Source organism: Channa argus, chromosome 4 (genome assembly GCF_033026475.1).
Source record: "Channa argus isolate prfri chromosome 4, Channa argus male v1.0, whole genome shotgun sequence".
Taxonomy (NCBI): Eukaryota; Metazoa; Chordata; class Actinopteri; order Anabantiformes; family Channidae; genus Channa; species Channa argus.
The window spans coordinates 10,321,452-10,335,437 of NC_090200.1; the positions used below are offsets into that span (position 1 = coordinate 10,321,452).

Below are 13,986 nucleotides of genomic sequence, written 5' to 3' on the forward strand. Positions count from 1 at the left end.
CATTTTTTTTGTTGCAGTCCTTTTATTCCATTTGTGTGATTACAATAAATACACGAGAGACACGCTGTAGACAGAACAATTGATTAGTCTTTTCAAGTTAAAAAGTTATCAAGCCTCCTGAAAAAACAAAAGCTTATAAAATGCTGTTCCACAAATATAAAACTTTATCAAAAGCTTTATCAAAAATATACAACAATAAGGGAAAGTGATTTGCTATTAATGCTAGAAATACTACATATTTCATATCTGAGAACAAGCATTTTTTTAAATTACGTTATTTCTTCTCTATTATGCCTCTAAATCCAGAGATATGGTTTTGACAACTCCTTTAAGCTCAGACAGAACCTGTCAAGACAGAAAGACAGACATTGATATAAATAACAAATATACAGTCTGAAAATAAAGATACACTAATCTTTATATTGTTGTAACACTGATAATTCTTTCACATCCTCCTGTGTTTGAACCACATCTCTTTCTTTCCCTACACTAGCAGAATGACTTATGTATCTCAACTAAAAAAAAAAAAACTGTAAAATTCTGTAAAGAAACATCATTGCAAGCAACTTTTTTGTCCTTTCAGCTTATCCTGTGAGTTCTTTACCAGCTTGAGCTACAGCCGTAGCCGTATAGCATCAAAAAGCTGCCACCCTGGCTGTTGACTCTTTGTTTCCGGAAGAATGGACAGAGACCTTTGCCACAAACAGTTCAGCTTTGTTAAAACTGAACTTGCATTACATATGGATAATATGCAGTGAACTTACAGGTCTTTGCTGTTTTTCTCTATAGGAATTAAGTCACTGTTTAGGTCAGACTACTTCAACTTCACATTAGCATCATCTTATTTGCACAGAACAAGTTTTATTGAGATTCTTTAACGGTATCTTGCTCAAGATGACCTACACTAAGAGTTGCAGCTGTTAGAACAGTAGCTTAAATACGCTCCTTAGTATCTGCCAAATTTCTCACTGCACCTGTTTGATGACTGGCCGCCGGTTTTTCCTGTCGTGGAGACAATTACAGGCCAAAGAGTATACGCTCTCAATCTGGCTCATCTCCCAGTCTGTCATCTTTTTGTCCACGAACTCCTCAAGGGTCAGCTCCTCATCCTCATCATCTATATCATACCTAAACTCCATCTGAGTGAGCGAGGGAGACAAAGTGAAACCACAGGGACCTAAGGCTGTTGATATATTTTGAAAGCAACGATTCTGCTTAGTTTTCAGGTTATGACGGTTGCTTTTTACGGGTTTGAGCTTCCTAATTTGCAGTATCTATTTCCACTTGACATATACTTTAAAAGTTGATTTGTGTATTAAAACCACAATTTCAGAAAATTTGGATATTGTGCACAGTGTAACAAAGAGAGAGTTACAAGTATTTGCAAAACCTTTGCAACCTAACTTTGATTAAACATAGTACAAAGACAACAGATCAGATGTTGAAACTAGGAATGTTGATTGTTTTTTGAATAATACATCGATCAGCCAATGAGGAGGTTCTATTATAAAAGTATTATTTTCATTTAAAAATTTAAACCAATAAATGTCAATGTCAACCTTTATGGATTGGCCACCTGTCAGCAAATAAAGTGGTTAAAATCAGTTCCACCTTAACCATCAGTGATCTTTGATCTTTGAATTTGATACCAGCAACATGTCACAAGAGTTGGGACGGGGCAATAAAAGAGTACAAAAGTTAAGTGCTTAAAATTACACCTAGTGGAACATCTGTTCCAATTTTAGTGGAAATTGCATTTGCACATACGAACAACAGTTAAAGTTGCTCAGCAAGGAGGAAAACTTGCAATTGAAAATCCAAAGGCTTTTCAACTAATCTTTGATGACCACTAACTGGTAACATCCCCTAAACCAATTAAATGCCAGGTCTTTAATAAGATGTAATTGCAATTGTGGCTTGACAGACATAGAGAAAAAGCCTCTTTTGTGCTGCTTACCAAGAACTGTGGCTCACGGTTTTCATCAGCTGGCGGGAGCCCAGACAAGATTTCTAGCAACACCTGAAGATGGCAGAGAGATCAGGGTTAATCACAGGGCTCTAGATGACAGACAACTTTTATTACCCCATCATGTGTCTCATAGCTTCACAGACACTGCAGTGTTTCCACAGCTGTCTTCATACGACATATATAATGTATATACAGTACTGTATTATACAGAAGGTCAGACTGTTTTATATGGGGCTGATCCCATAAACCATTCAACCCCTGTCATACAATGGACAATATGTTTTATGCTTATAGCTACTAAGGCAGCACAGCTGTCCCCCAAACTGATTTCGAATTTTTTGTACGAAATAATTAAAGATGTTGCAAAAAAATAGTTTCATTTCTATAAATAGCATGAAATATATGAAAAACAATTCTGCTCCGTTGTATTCTGTATTTTACATTTCCTTTCCTTACACGTGTGCATGTCTGCAGAAAACCTACCACCCCAAAGCTGAAGACATCCGATTTTGGCGTGATCTCTCCTCTTAGCGCCTCAGGTGCCATGTAGGCGCGGGTACCCACAATCCTCTCCGTCATCATGGTTGTGGACGTGTGCTTGGCTGATGCTCTTGTCAACCCGAAGTCTGAGATCTTTGCCACAAATGTTTCATCTAACAAGATGTTTGCGCTAACGGGAAAGAAAATGATGAACACGGCGAGCAATGATACAATGCCCATGTCTGATTCCTATGCATATTACATCATTTAAGAAACAGCAACACATGACAGATTCCGATTAAATGGACCAGGAACTACGCATCTACTGTAACTTGTCACTGCAAAATAAATATCATCTGAAATGCTGAACAATTCCTTTAAGAAATTATTATTTAAAGTGCAAATAAGAGCTGACTTTAGGTACCTTTTTACATCTCTGTGGATATGATGGTAGCAGTGTAGATACTCCAAACCTCTTGCTGACCCTTCGGCTATCAAGCATCTCTGCCGCCAGCACAGTGGAATAGTATCTTCCTGAAAGGATAAAGAGCTCACATCTTAATTATCTGTGTAAAAGCACAAATAATAAAGAGCAGACTCCATGTGGATGGTGCTTACCATGCACGCTAGTCGATCGAGCAAAGAGCCATTGGTCATAAGGGCATACACCAAACATGGGTGCTGTCCGTCACAGGAAAATCCAATCATGTCTACCAAGTTCTCGTGTTTCAACCTGTGGAAAAGTCTCATCAAACCAGTTCTGCACTTACAAATAGAGAAGTCATTATACTAACCTTTGGTATAGCTTCTTGACCTGTGGGCTTAAAAGAAAAAACTGAGAAGTATGATGGTTGCCTTTCTGGTTTAGAGGTAGATGTCTGTTTACATGGTCACAAAAAGCCAAGGTTTCTACTTGCACGACTACATGCCTGACAGTATGGCACACGGCCATCAGGGAATTCCCTTTGAGGTTCTAATGCCCGCTGACTACACCAACAGGAAGACTGCCACAAACTGGCCACTAAGAACAGACTGGATTCAGGGCACCTTAAAGACAGGGGAGATTAAATAAACCCATTTTCCTTACTTGAACAGATGAGCTGCTGCATAATTAACCAATATAAGATCATTAAGCACCTTTTGAATTGAAAAATCTTATTCCAGTAGAGCCTCTGAAAAATCAGACGTAGTCTTTTTGTTTTGTTTTGGGTTTTTTTTGTCCTTTTGCCTTATTCCGTGAGTTCAGGATCACCACAGTGGATCATTTGTCCATATGTTGATTTGGCACATTTTTTTTTTTAACACCAGATGCCCTTCCTGATGCAACCTTCACCAATTTCTACCGGGCTTGGACTGGCACTGTACATCTGGGGATGGGTAAATGGTAAATGGCCACTTATATAGCACTTTTATCCAAAGCGCTTTACAATGTTGATTCCCATTCACCTATTCACACACACACACACACACACACACACACACACACTCACACTCCGATGGCGGTGGCTGCCATGCAAGGTGCTCACCCGATGGCTGGCTACTTGGGGTTCAGAGTCTTGCTCAAGGACAATTCGACACGTATCCAGGACCGGGGATGACTGCCTTACCAACTTGAGCTACAGCCGCCCCAGATGGATTGGCTGTTGGGAGTTCAGTGTCTTGCCCAGGTACACTTGGTGGTCGGGAAGAGGAGGGCACAACCTCTTACCTTATGGTTAGTAGGCAGCCACTTTACCAAATGAGCAACTGCCACCTCGTCTACTCTGGGCATAATATGAGCTCTACAACGGCCAAATGGCCACAAGTGACAATGCTGAATACTACAATCCATTAGTAAGAGACGAACAAGTATTAGAGTGTCACAGTCAGTGAACTGACTTTAGTACAATTAGTTAAACAGCAATATACTAAGGGGCAGCTGAAGCTCAGTTGGTAAGGCAGTAGTCCACAGACCACAGGGCCAGTGGTTCGGCTATATGTCAAAGTGTCTCTGGGCAAGACACTGAACCCCTAACAGCCCATTCCCCTCCCCAGCTGTGCAGTGCTGGTCCAAGCCAGGTAGAAATTGGGGAGGGTTGTGTCAGGAAGGGCTCACGGGATAAGGAAGGACAAAAAAAACAGCAATATTCTGCAAGCTACATCTGTTAGCCACCATACGCTATTGTTCAAAACCAAGTAAAGCTGTAACAGTAAAACTCTTACTATACTTAATTGTGATTTTTTTTATTGATAATGGTTTTAATTCTTTATGTGTAAGTGGAAGAATGTTTTACTTTTTCCAAATACTGCACACACCTGCATTAAAGGAAAAAGTAGGCACATTTCCCAAAATCCTACCGCTATTGTCATTAGAACAAAATCCCAGCTACTGCACACACATTTATCTAAGATTGGTATCAAACAAATCCATTCACTTTACAATTAACTGCAGCCATTAGAATAATTGGGTGTAAGTATCCATGATATTTCTAATAGGTGTTTTTTCATGCCTGACTCACTAAAGGCTGTGTTTCCAAAAGATTCTTAATGGGTTCTGTGTCTAAAGTCCTGCTCCTCTGAATAAGATGCCCAGTGCTGACTCAGCTGGCCTGCTCCAGCTAATAAAATTAAGAGTGTTGTTTACAGGGTGTCTCATTAACAAGGACAGAGACAGAAGAAGAAGACTTACACTTTCAAGGTTTGAATCTCCTGATTAAACTGAATTCGCAGCTCGTCCAATGAGATATCGTCCATCTAAATGAGATTATATTTTCTGTTATGATTTACAAGATCTACAATAGTATGAGCTTGAAAATATTTTCACTTACTGTGCCGAGCTTTTTTACTGCAACTGGCCTGTCATTCAGGAGGCCTCTGTATACTGTGCCAAAGCCTCCCTCTCCAAGTCTGCTGCCGCCGTCCGACATGGGACGGTCATCAAAGTTCAGCGTTATCTTCCTCATCTCTGAGTACAAAAAGTTCGAGAAACCTAAAGATGGGCACATGCAAAAAAATGTTATGTTAACATTTGTAACTTACGGTATTGCAACTTTGTCTTATGAAAAGATATGAGTACTTCTTCAACCACTGTTTATTTGGAGCTAGTTCAGCAAATATACAATCGGCCTAAAAGCTGCAATGCAATAAAAAGGACATTAATTTCCAATTAAAGTCAAAACAGGCAAATCGGGTTATCAAAACCGAAATTCTGAATTTCAACTGATGTCGATCATCTTAAAATGCTGATCAACTCTGATTTCAAAGTGCAACCACCTGTGTGTTCTGGTTCTTTGTCTTCCAGAAGAATCTGGGGCCGCAGAGCAGAGCGGACAGGCGTCTCTCTGTCCACCTCCCTGTCTTCCAGTAGCTTGGTTGAAAGGGTGCTGTATGTTTTTTCTGCCACAGCCACCAGCTGTGTCTCTGCTGTGTCTCTGGCCTCCTTTACTCTGTCTGAAATAAAAAAATAAAAAATAAACACATAATACAATTTTATATGAGCAAACAATCATGCTCTTTACATAGACACGATCTACATCAAGTCATGAGTGAAAATTATTTTTATATTGTGATTTACTTTCTAACTTGATGGAGAGATTGTTGTTGTACTTTAAAACTACTGTGATTAATGTTAGTGTCAGACAAATATTATTTGAACACTAATATCAAATGCTGAAAGTATTTGTATGTGGTATTATTCTGCTGTATGTCATGTAAACCCAGGCAGAAGACATCCTTGCTGACATAAGGCTAATGGAATTAAAAACATTTTCTCAGTTGTTTTGGTACATTTCTCATATCAGAAATTAAATTCTCAAAACTACATGTTGAATGTCCACATCATCCAGTCACTTGTTGACATCATATATACAATTTCTCATGCACAGTCCTACAAATGATTATGTACAATTGTCTGTTGTTCCCTACATTTCCAGTTGATTATGTCACGTTCATCAAAAGGTATTATACTGGTTCCCTGTAAAATAGTCTCACCTGAATTGCTCTCAGGTTAACCTTGACTATCACTAATAAAAGGGAATGTGTGATGAGTTTGATCCACAGATGAGCAACCATTTCTCTAAAACAGTTATGAGGTGCAAGACATGAACCTTGAGTAACCTTTCGAGTACTATATTACTGTATACTGACATCATGACTAAGCATTTTTACCATCTCATATGTAAACAATGACAAACAAACTTCCTGTCCTTCCTTCTGATAGCACTGACGTGTTCATTCATAAACATATTAAATTTTGAGAGATAAATTAAGGATTTTGATCATGTCACAGGATTTTGCAGTTAACCTATAAAGTTGTGCCATTTGTACAAATTGTTTTGAGAGATGCACTTACTGAGAAATGTATGAAAGCAAGCGAGTGATTAACTTTTCATGCCTTAATTCCTGGGGTTCACTCGACTTTGAAGGCAGCATTGCCCATATAATGACATGCCAGTAATTTCTTATCTACCTGCAGAGTGACTGGAGATGGTTAAATCTTTTATGAGGTCATAGTTTGTTTGATTTCATTATGTACATGTAGGAAAACAAACACTAATGAATGAGGAATTCTAAATGTACTCATTGTCAGATGTATCTAACCTGACAACAACTAATATCTGCATGTAACTGTCTGATTGTAGATGTTGATGGTGACTTTTTGGTTGACATAGCCTTCATTAAAGACTATATCATTACATACCAGGGAGCAGAACACTAGCAGCAGCCAATAAGCTGTGACTCTGTAAAATGTCCACAAGTTCACCCACTGTACTGTTGGTGGTCCCCCAGTCGTTCAGCAGCTCCAGTGTGGGGCTTCTCCCCTGTGCAACAAGGCCTTCAAACCTCCTGCAAGACATGGACAGATGGATGGATGGATGGATGCTCTGTAATAATAGAAGTGAAAAGATGACACACAGGTGGCACATCATCTGCTCTTACCTCACATGAAGCTGGCTGTACCTCAGTTCCCCATTCTGCCTGCGTATCGACACAATAACATCTTTCCATTTGTCTTGAGGGTCCAAAAAATCCGACAACTCGCGACGTAGACTATAACTGAGGTTGCGAATGTAAGTAGCGGAAGTAACTGAATTGGTCATTGTACGAGCCAATTTTGACACAACCTCAACTTGTGTTTTATCCGATTGTCATTCTGACATGATATGCAACTTACAGATTCGCTGGGCACCAATATTTGGCTCTTAGTTGACTAATTTGTGTCTTTTCGATATTGAGCAACTTCCCCAAACGTAACATAGGAGGTGTGTCCCACCAGCAGGCTCCACCCACAAACCGGAAATAAACAGCAACGGTGGCGTGAGAGCTTCTGTCCCTGCAGCGTTGTCTTTAGAGGGTTTAAGAGCACACTTTGTCCACCGTGTCCCGGTTCTCAGGGGTCTCGACAGACACTGGGGAGCGGGACGGCCAACAGAACAAGTGAGGGCCGGTTTGTAGGTTTTCAGCCTTATGATGCCCTCCGGTGGCCAACAAAGAGACTTGCACGAGAATGTGATCTCTACAGTCCACAGGTAAATTAATTAAATAAAAAATTTCTAAATGTAGATACATATTATGACCTATCACAACGATTTAGGCGTAGGTGCAACATATTTAACTAAAAAATATATTTTGAAAAATATTTTATACATTTATTTTCCCAGATTGTTGTGATAAAAATAACAAACATATAACTAAATGAGCCACAAGGCGTGGCTGTGGCTCAGCTGGTGGAGCAGTTGTCTATGAATCCCACAGTAGTGCTATCATCCAAGTGCAGCTGTCCAATAACAGTTTCCTCTTCGGGATCAATATTAGGTATTAATTATTGTTATTTTGCGCCTGCATCCAGTGGCGGATCTAGAAAAGTTTTGTTGTGGTGGCCATACCACACACAATAGGATTGTACATTTGGAAAATAATTGAAAAGATTTTAAACTCAAATTTGAAAACTTTTCTAATAATAATAATAATATTAATAGGCTGATAGTGTGTCCAAAAGTGATATCCGTAACTTATCTATACCACCATAACCCAACTCCAAATAGTCATAAACTAATAATTCTAAACAGTTGCAGGTAAAAAACAATCCTTTGGAGGATAGTGTTCCTGGTTGCATTGCTAGTAAATTTTAATGTGACAAAACATATGAAAGCATCTTAAATGTACGTAATAATAAAATGTTATATGTTTATAAAGATGCATTATTTCCGCCTCAGATTGGTTCTGTTTTATTTATGCTACAGCATGTACCTGTCACTTTATCACTCAGGCCGGGGGGTGGAAACTGGGTTGGTTAATATAAGTTTGAAAGAGGCCACTGCCACCCCAGGCCTCTGTCCCTGCGTCTTGCCTCTGACCCTTTAACATTATAGTTATTCACTATTCAGGCTATTTAGGTTAAATAATGAACTAGATAATAGAGTAAATTTTTTTTTCCAGGTGTATTAGTTGTGGTTATTTTTATTTTATTTTACAAAATGTTTGTTTATTGTGACACATACAGTAGATAGAAAAATAGATACATATATAAATAGATTAATACATAGGTAGAAAAAATATATAAATATCCACCTTGTTTTCCTTTTGAAATCTTAAAGTTGCATATAATAATAAACAGCCCCATCAAACCCAACCCGTGTCAAACAAAATTGGCAAACAGGGAACAAATGGAGGCTTCTGCTCCAACAAGCTACACTTTTTTTCTGCGTATACTTGTAATACTTGATCTGTTTACGGTGTGGTTGTTGAACGCTGATCAGTTCCATGTGGACTGGCAGGCCTGGCTGTCTCGTTGCATGGGTGGGGTGGTGAGTTCTGAGGTGTGTGAATAATAATACGCTTCAAAACTAAGCCCATTTTATTCAAGTGAAATCACAATTTAAATTAAATATTCAAATATATTTAAACAATTTAAATTAAATATTTGAATTGTATATATATAAACCAAACAATAGACCTCCAAAGTTATCACTTAACTGTATATGTATGAGTTACAATAGTTTATGGCATCTAGATCTTGTTCCTATGCAGGTTGAACTGTATCCTAGGTGACTAGGACATAGTGCCAAAAGATTGTAATATAACATAAAACTGACATGTTCAGATAAGCAGTCAGCTAAAACTATCCAAACTCATCTGGAAATGATTTGATTGCGGTTGTTTTACAGCTGGAAGTCTGCGGAAACACAAACTAATGCCACAACAGGCATCATCCACAGCACATGTGCAAAAGCACAAAGCTTTTGATTTTGATGAGTCCTGATAATGATACGCAACTTTTATATCATTTTCATAGATAAGCGACATTTAACTTTATACTTATGCAAATTCTAATGATCTAAGCTGGGAGAGCCCACTGTCACCCACAGGCTTTTGTATTGCTGTATGTGTTGATGACTACAAGCAGATATATTGAAAGCTTGTTTGTAATGCAATAGCCAGTCACAAACCGAGAGAGACTGAGTTTTTTTTCTTTAAAAGACGTTTTATATCTGCTGACAATCTGTGCACATGATCTAAATTACATGAAAAGGAGTCATTCACCACATGTGTAAACAAACTGCAATTAAGTTATTTTGTATGAAACAGCATAATAAGAGCCATTACTGCGGTTGTGGTGGCCAAGAGCTTGGATTCTGTTTTTTACTGATGTTTGATACCACCTTTAAAATGCACATAATTATGAATTTGTGAGTGTAATGTGTGCTCATCAGCAGGTATTTATCTGTATTTATGATGAAATGTGATATGTGTGTGTATGTGTGTGTGTGGGTGCATCTGAGTATGTGGGTAATTGTGCGTGGGAGTCACTGGGTGTATGATTTCATGAGAATAATTTTGGTGAGTGTATCTATAACTGTGTTCTTCTGTGTGAGTGCCGTATAGGGATGTCAACGCATTTAGGTGTGAAGTGTGGTGCTTGAGGGACCTTCAAAGGAGCTCCATGTTTGATCCACATGCAACCACAAGCTGCTGCGCTCTCTGGTAATGTGGTGTGTGTGGATCAGCTGGTGTGAGATAGCCCTCACACCTGTGCACAACAGATTCTTTGAAGTGGCTAATCATCTCCTGCATGCCTCTTCTAACCTTAATGGCAGGATCCCTAAACTGCACACACAGTTCACACGCACACACAGGGAGCATGGCCAAACTCTGGGCTCTTGAGCAGGGAGATGTAGTGAGCTGATGTGGAGGACAAGAGCAGGAGAAAAGAAGGGGCAGGGAGAGGGATGGGTGGAGAGGAGAATGTGACACTAAACAAAAAAAAAATGGAGCAAAACCGGGAAAAAAGGGAACACAACAGAAGAGAGGGCACAAATAAGAATGAGAGAGGAAGAAAGAAGGAGGTTGAGGGGACTGGGGAGTAAGGTCCCCTGCCGTTTGGGAACAAGGGCTGAGGCAGGAGAAGTGCCAGAGTGGCTTAAATCACTGGGTAGAAACTCTGCAGGTGGAGGAAGTGATCAGAGGAAGTCATATGATGTCCAGACGAAAACAAGGACAGAGAGATGAGAGCTGGTACTGAACAGAGTAGGTGAGCAAAGGGAAGTTGTTATTTTCATCACAGAGCTAAGTCTGTTTTTCTAGCAACGTTTAAAAAAAATGCTGGGTCATTTATAACACATAAAACACATAATAAAAGTATTATAATAAAGAAAAACATATCTCATGCCTTGATACTGGAATTAACTCCTTTTGCCATCCCCAGCTGTGCAGTGCCGGTCCAAGCCCGGTAGAAATTGGGGAGGGTTGTGTCAGGAAGGGCATCCGGTGTAACAACTGTGCCAAATCAACATGCGGATAATGATCCGCTGTGGCGACCCTGAACTCACGGGATAAAGCCAAAGGGACAAATAAATAAATAAATAAATAAAAATAAAAAAAATAAAAAAAATCTACTCATAAACTGCATAAAATTGATTTGAATTATTGTTTCTTTTTTCTGCATGCCAGTTTTCAGGCTGAGAATTCCTAATCGGATCTAACTCACAGCAAGATGGCAAAGCAAAATATCATCTGATACCTCATCTTCTGTCCTTGCGTCAGACAGGTACATGCAACTCACAAGGTAAAAACTGTGAAGAGTGCTATAGGTTTACGAGTCATCACCCTGGAGGCAATGTGTACAGCTGCTGTGGTTAATTAGCAGTCTTGGCGTGTAGTGTAACAGTTCACCCGGCTCATCAGAGGTCTCCCATGTTTGAATTCAAATGAGCCAAATGAATGCGAGCGCCCAATTAGAGAGACAGAGGGGAGCAACAGGGGGTATGGGCACAGCATTGGCGTCGAATAGAGAAGCTTCAGTGTATCTGCATGGCCACTGCTTGTCCATGAGAACACTTTTAGCAGGGATGGACAGGGATGGACCCTCCTCTCAAACTGGAACACTGTTAATCTGTGTTATAAAAGAAACCAGCAGGGATCAAAAATGTTTCTTAAAATGTTTTTTATTGCTATGATGAACCTTTACGGTTGCATTTAAGAACCCTAAGATGCTGCAACATGGTTTGGTAAACCTGATTTTGCTGAACACATTAGGACGCTGTAGCTACCTGTGTAACACATACTGTAGAGGGCAGTAATGGTCTGCAGCTACTCTTAATTGAGCAATGTGGTCAACATTTAGAGTGTTGAAACATGCAGAAAAGTGGTTAGGGATAAGAGTTGAAAGTGCAAACAGTATAAACGAAACAGTGACACTCATTGAAAACTAACAGAGCTCACAAATTTCAGGGCGGTGAGGCAGCACGACTCAGTCAGACACAAACTGAAGTCATTTCTGTGTTACTAATACACAAACAGTGGTTTCTAATTTCTCATTTCTCTTCTGTGTGTCGTAGCACATCCAGGAAAACATCTGTAGCAGCTGTTTGCTTTTGTTATTTGTCTCTGGGACTTTGAAACACAACTCAGACACACCTACAAACACACACACACACACACACACACACAAATGCAGCCTTTAGCAATCTACTTCTAAATCACGGATCTTGCAGCATCTTGAGTGGCAGCTCTCTCTTGAGTTGCACTCGAGTGGACGTCGACACTGCCTGATTGCAGGCAGGAGGTTTCCCTTCCCACCACGTCTCACATTCCCTCGAAAATCTCTGGCCACAATCCCAAATTACCCGTCCAGCTGAGCACACCATACCTGAGAACACCCTTCCCTATATCTCCAATGCTTGAAGGCTACTTGTTAGCAGGGTGTATTCTGGGGTGTCTGGGAAAATGCTATGAGTGATACAATGAAGAGCTGTGCATGCAAGCACCTGAATTTAACATGGCAAGAAACACGGACACTAACTTTTATGTTCATTCATTAAATTCTTTGGACCTGAGCCCATGTTTTTTAGTTTGAGTTTATTTAATCTCTTCCAATGACAGCGTGGACATCCTGTCTCAAAGTCCAAGATTTGCAGTATTTCCATGGTGGTCTATGATATCATGGCACATTCAGTGGACAGTTGTTCTCTAATTTTGGAAACCAAACTTTAACCAACCATTGTTTTTGTGCTTTCCATCCTTTAAAAATGTGACTCTTTCTGCTATAAACTTGTTTGTGGTTGCTAATAATGTTCCATATGTTGATGGGGGGGGGGTGGTCTCCTTTTGAGCGTGCCCACCAAAATGTCACTGGAGCATAATACTTGGGATTATGCATAATACTAAGCATAATACTTAGTAATACTTGGGAGTGGGAGAGCTACTGCAGGTCAACAGTGACCCTCAATCCTGAAAGGGCCTTCTGGTTGTCTTGAAGCAAATCATTGATGGTACCCTGCCACTGATACTTTGCTCCACCAAGGGGTGAGGTGAAAGGAGCCAGTGTGGCCCTTTGACACCCCAGCGGGGACCCTGTAATCCAACGTTCGTCAGTGCTAATCCATAGCCTCACAGCAACAAAGAGACCAGAAACACATGAGCTGCAGTTGCTAACATTAACATTCCCCTGTCATTAAGCAGCAAGTGGGAACCTCATTACACGGATGAGTGGAAGGAAAATAAAAACACACTTGTTAGTTAATTTCTCTTTTCTTTCCGAGAGGAAAATTGATGGGTTTTCTCTTTTACAATGGCTCTGATTGACTGCTAGTGAGAAGTCAAGGGTCAGCTCACTGACATCAGAGTTGGTCTTTGTTCTTTCCTGCTTGTGCCTTGCAAGTTTCCATGAAGATTCCCAAAACACTTGAGAGGAACTTTGCTTTCAGATGTTTAAAAAGGTGAAGAGCATTTCAACCGCAGGTGGGCTGGGACACTAATCTGCTGAGGTCTATTCGCACAAAAGCTAAATTTTTAATGGTTTACAAATACCTAATTTGTTTAGGGTTTTCTGATCTCTCTGGTTTCCTTTGTATTGTCATCCTGTAATAGTCTTGATAATACCAGTCTTTAGTTGGATAAATAACCCAGGGCTGATTGGAGTGCAGTGGGTGTCTCACAATGAGCCCCAGAAACTTCAAAGCAGGTCTAGGCCTCAGCTTTGAGGCCTTGACAGTATGCTCAGCTCACAGATGACAAAAGACCACCACAGGTGGTTAATTCTTGAAACTAAAAAACAATGC

At 39.9% G+C, this 13,986-nt stretch overlaps 1 protein-coding gene across 2 annotated transcripts; it reads right to left on the minus strand.

The window, feature by feature from the left end:
- Positions 1-2: 2 nt before the first annotated feature.
- Positions 3-7,712, minus strand: irak4 (interleukin-1 receptor-associated kinase 4). Of its 2 annotated transcripts, XM_067501388.1 has the most exons (11): positions 7,367-7,707; positions 7,128-7,273; positions 5,702-5,878; positions 5,257-5,417; positions 5,118-5,182; positions 3,068-3,182; positions 2,874-2,983; positions 2,453-2,639; positions 1,958-2,020; positions 975-1,139; positions 3-345 (listed from the first exon to the last, which is right to left on the minus strand). In XM_067501388.1, exons 1-11 carry the CDS (start codon positions 7,525-7,527, stop codon positions 289-291), a joined length of 1,407 nt encoding a protein of 468 aa, XP_067357489.1. In that variant the 5' UTR covers positions 7,528-7,707; the 3' UTR covers positions 3-288. The 2 variants fall into 2 exon arrangements, with proteins under 2 accessions (XP_067357489.1, XP_067357490.1); XM_067501389.1 differs by lacking the exon at positions 3-345 and having other exon boundaries at positions 966-1,139; positions 7,367-7,712.
- Between the last annotated feature and the right edge of the window lie 6,274 nt (positions 7,713-13,986).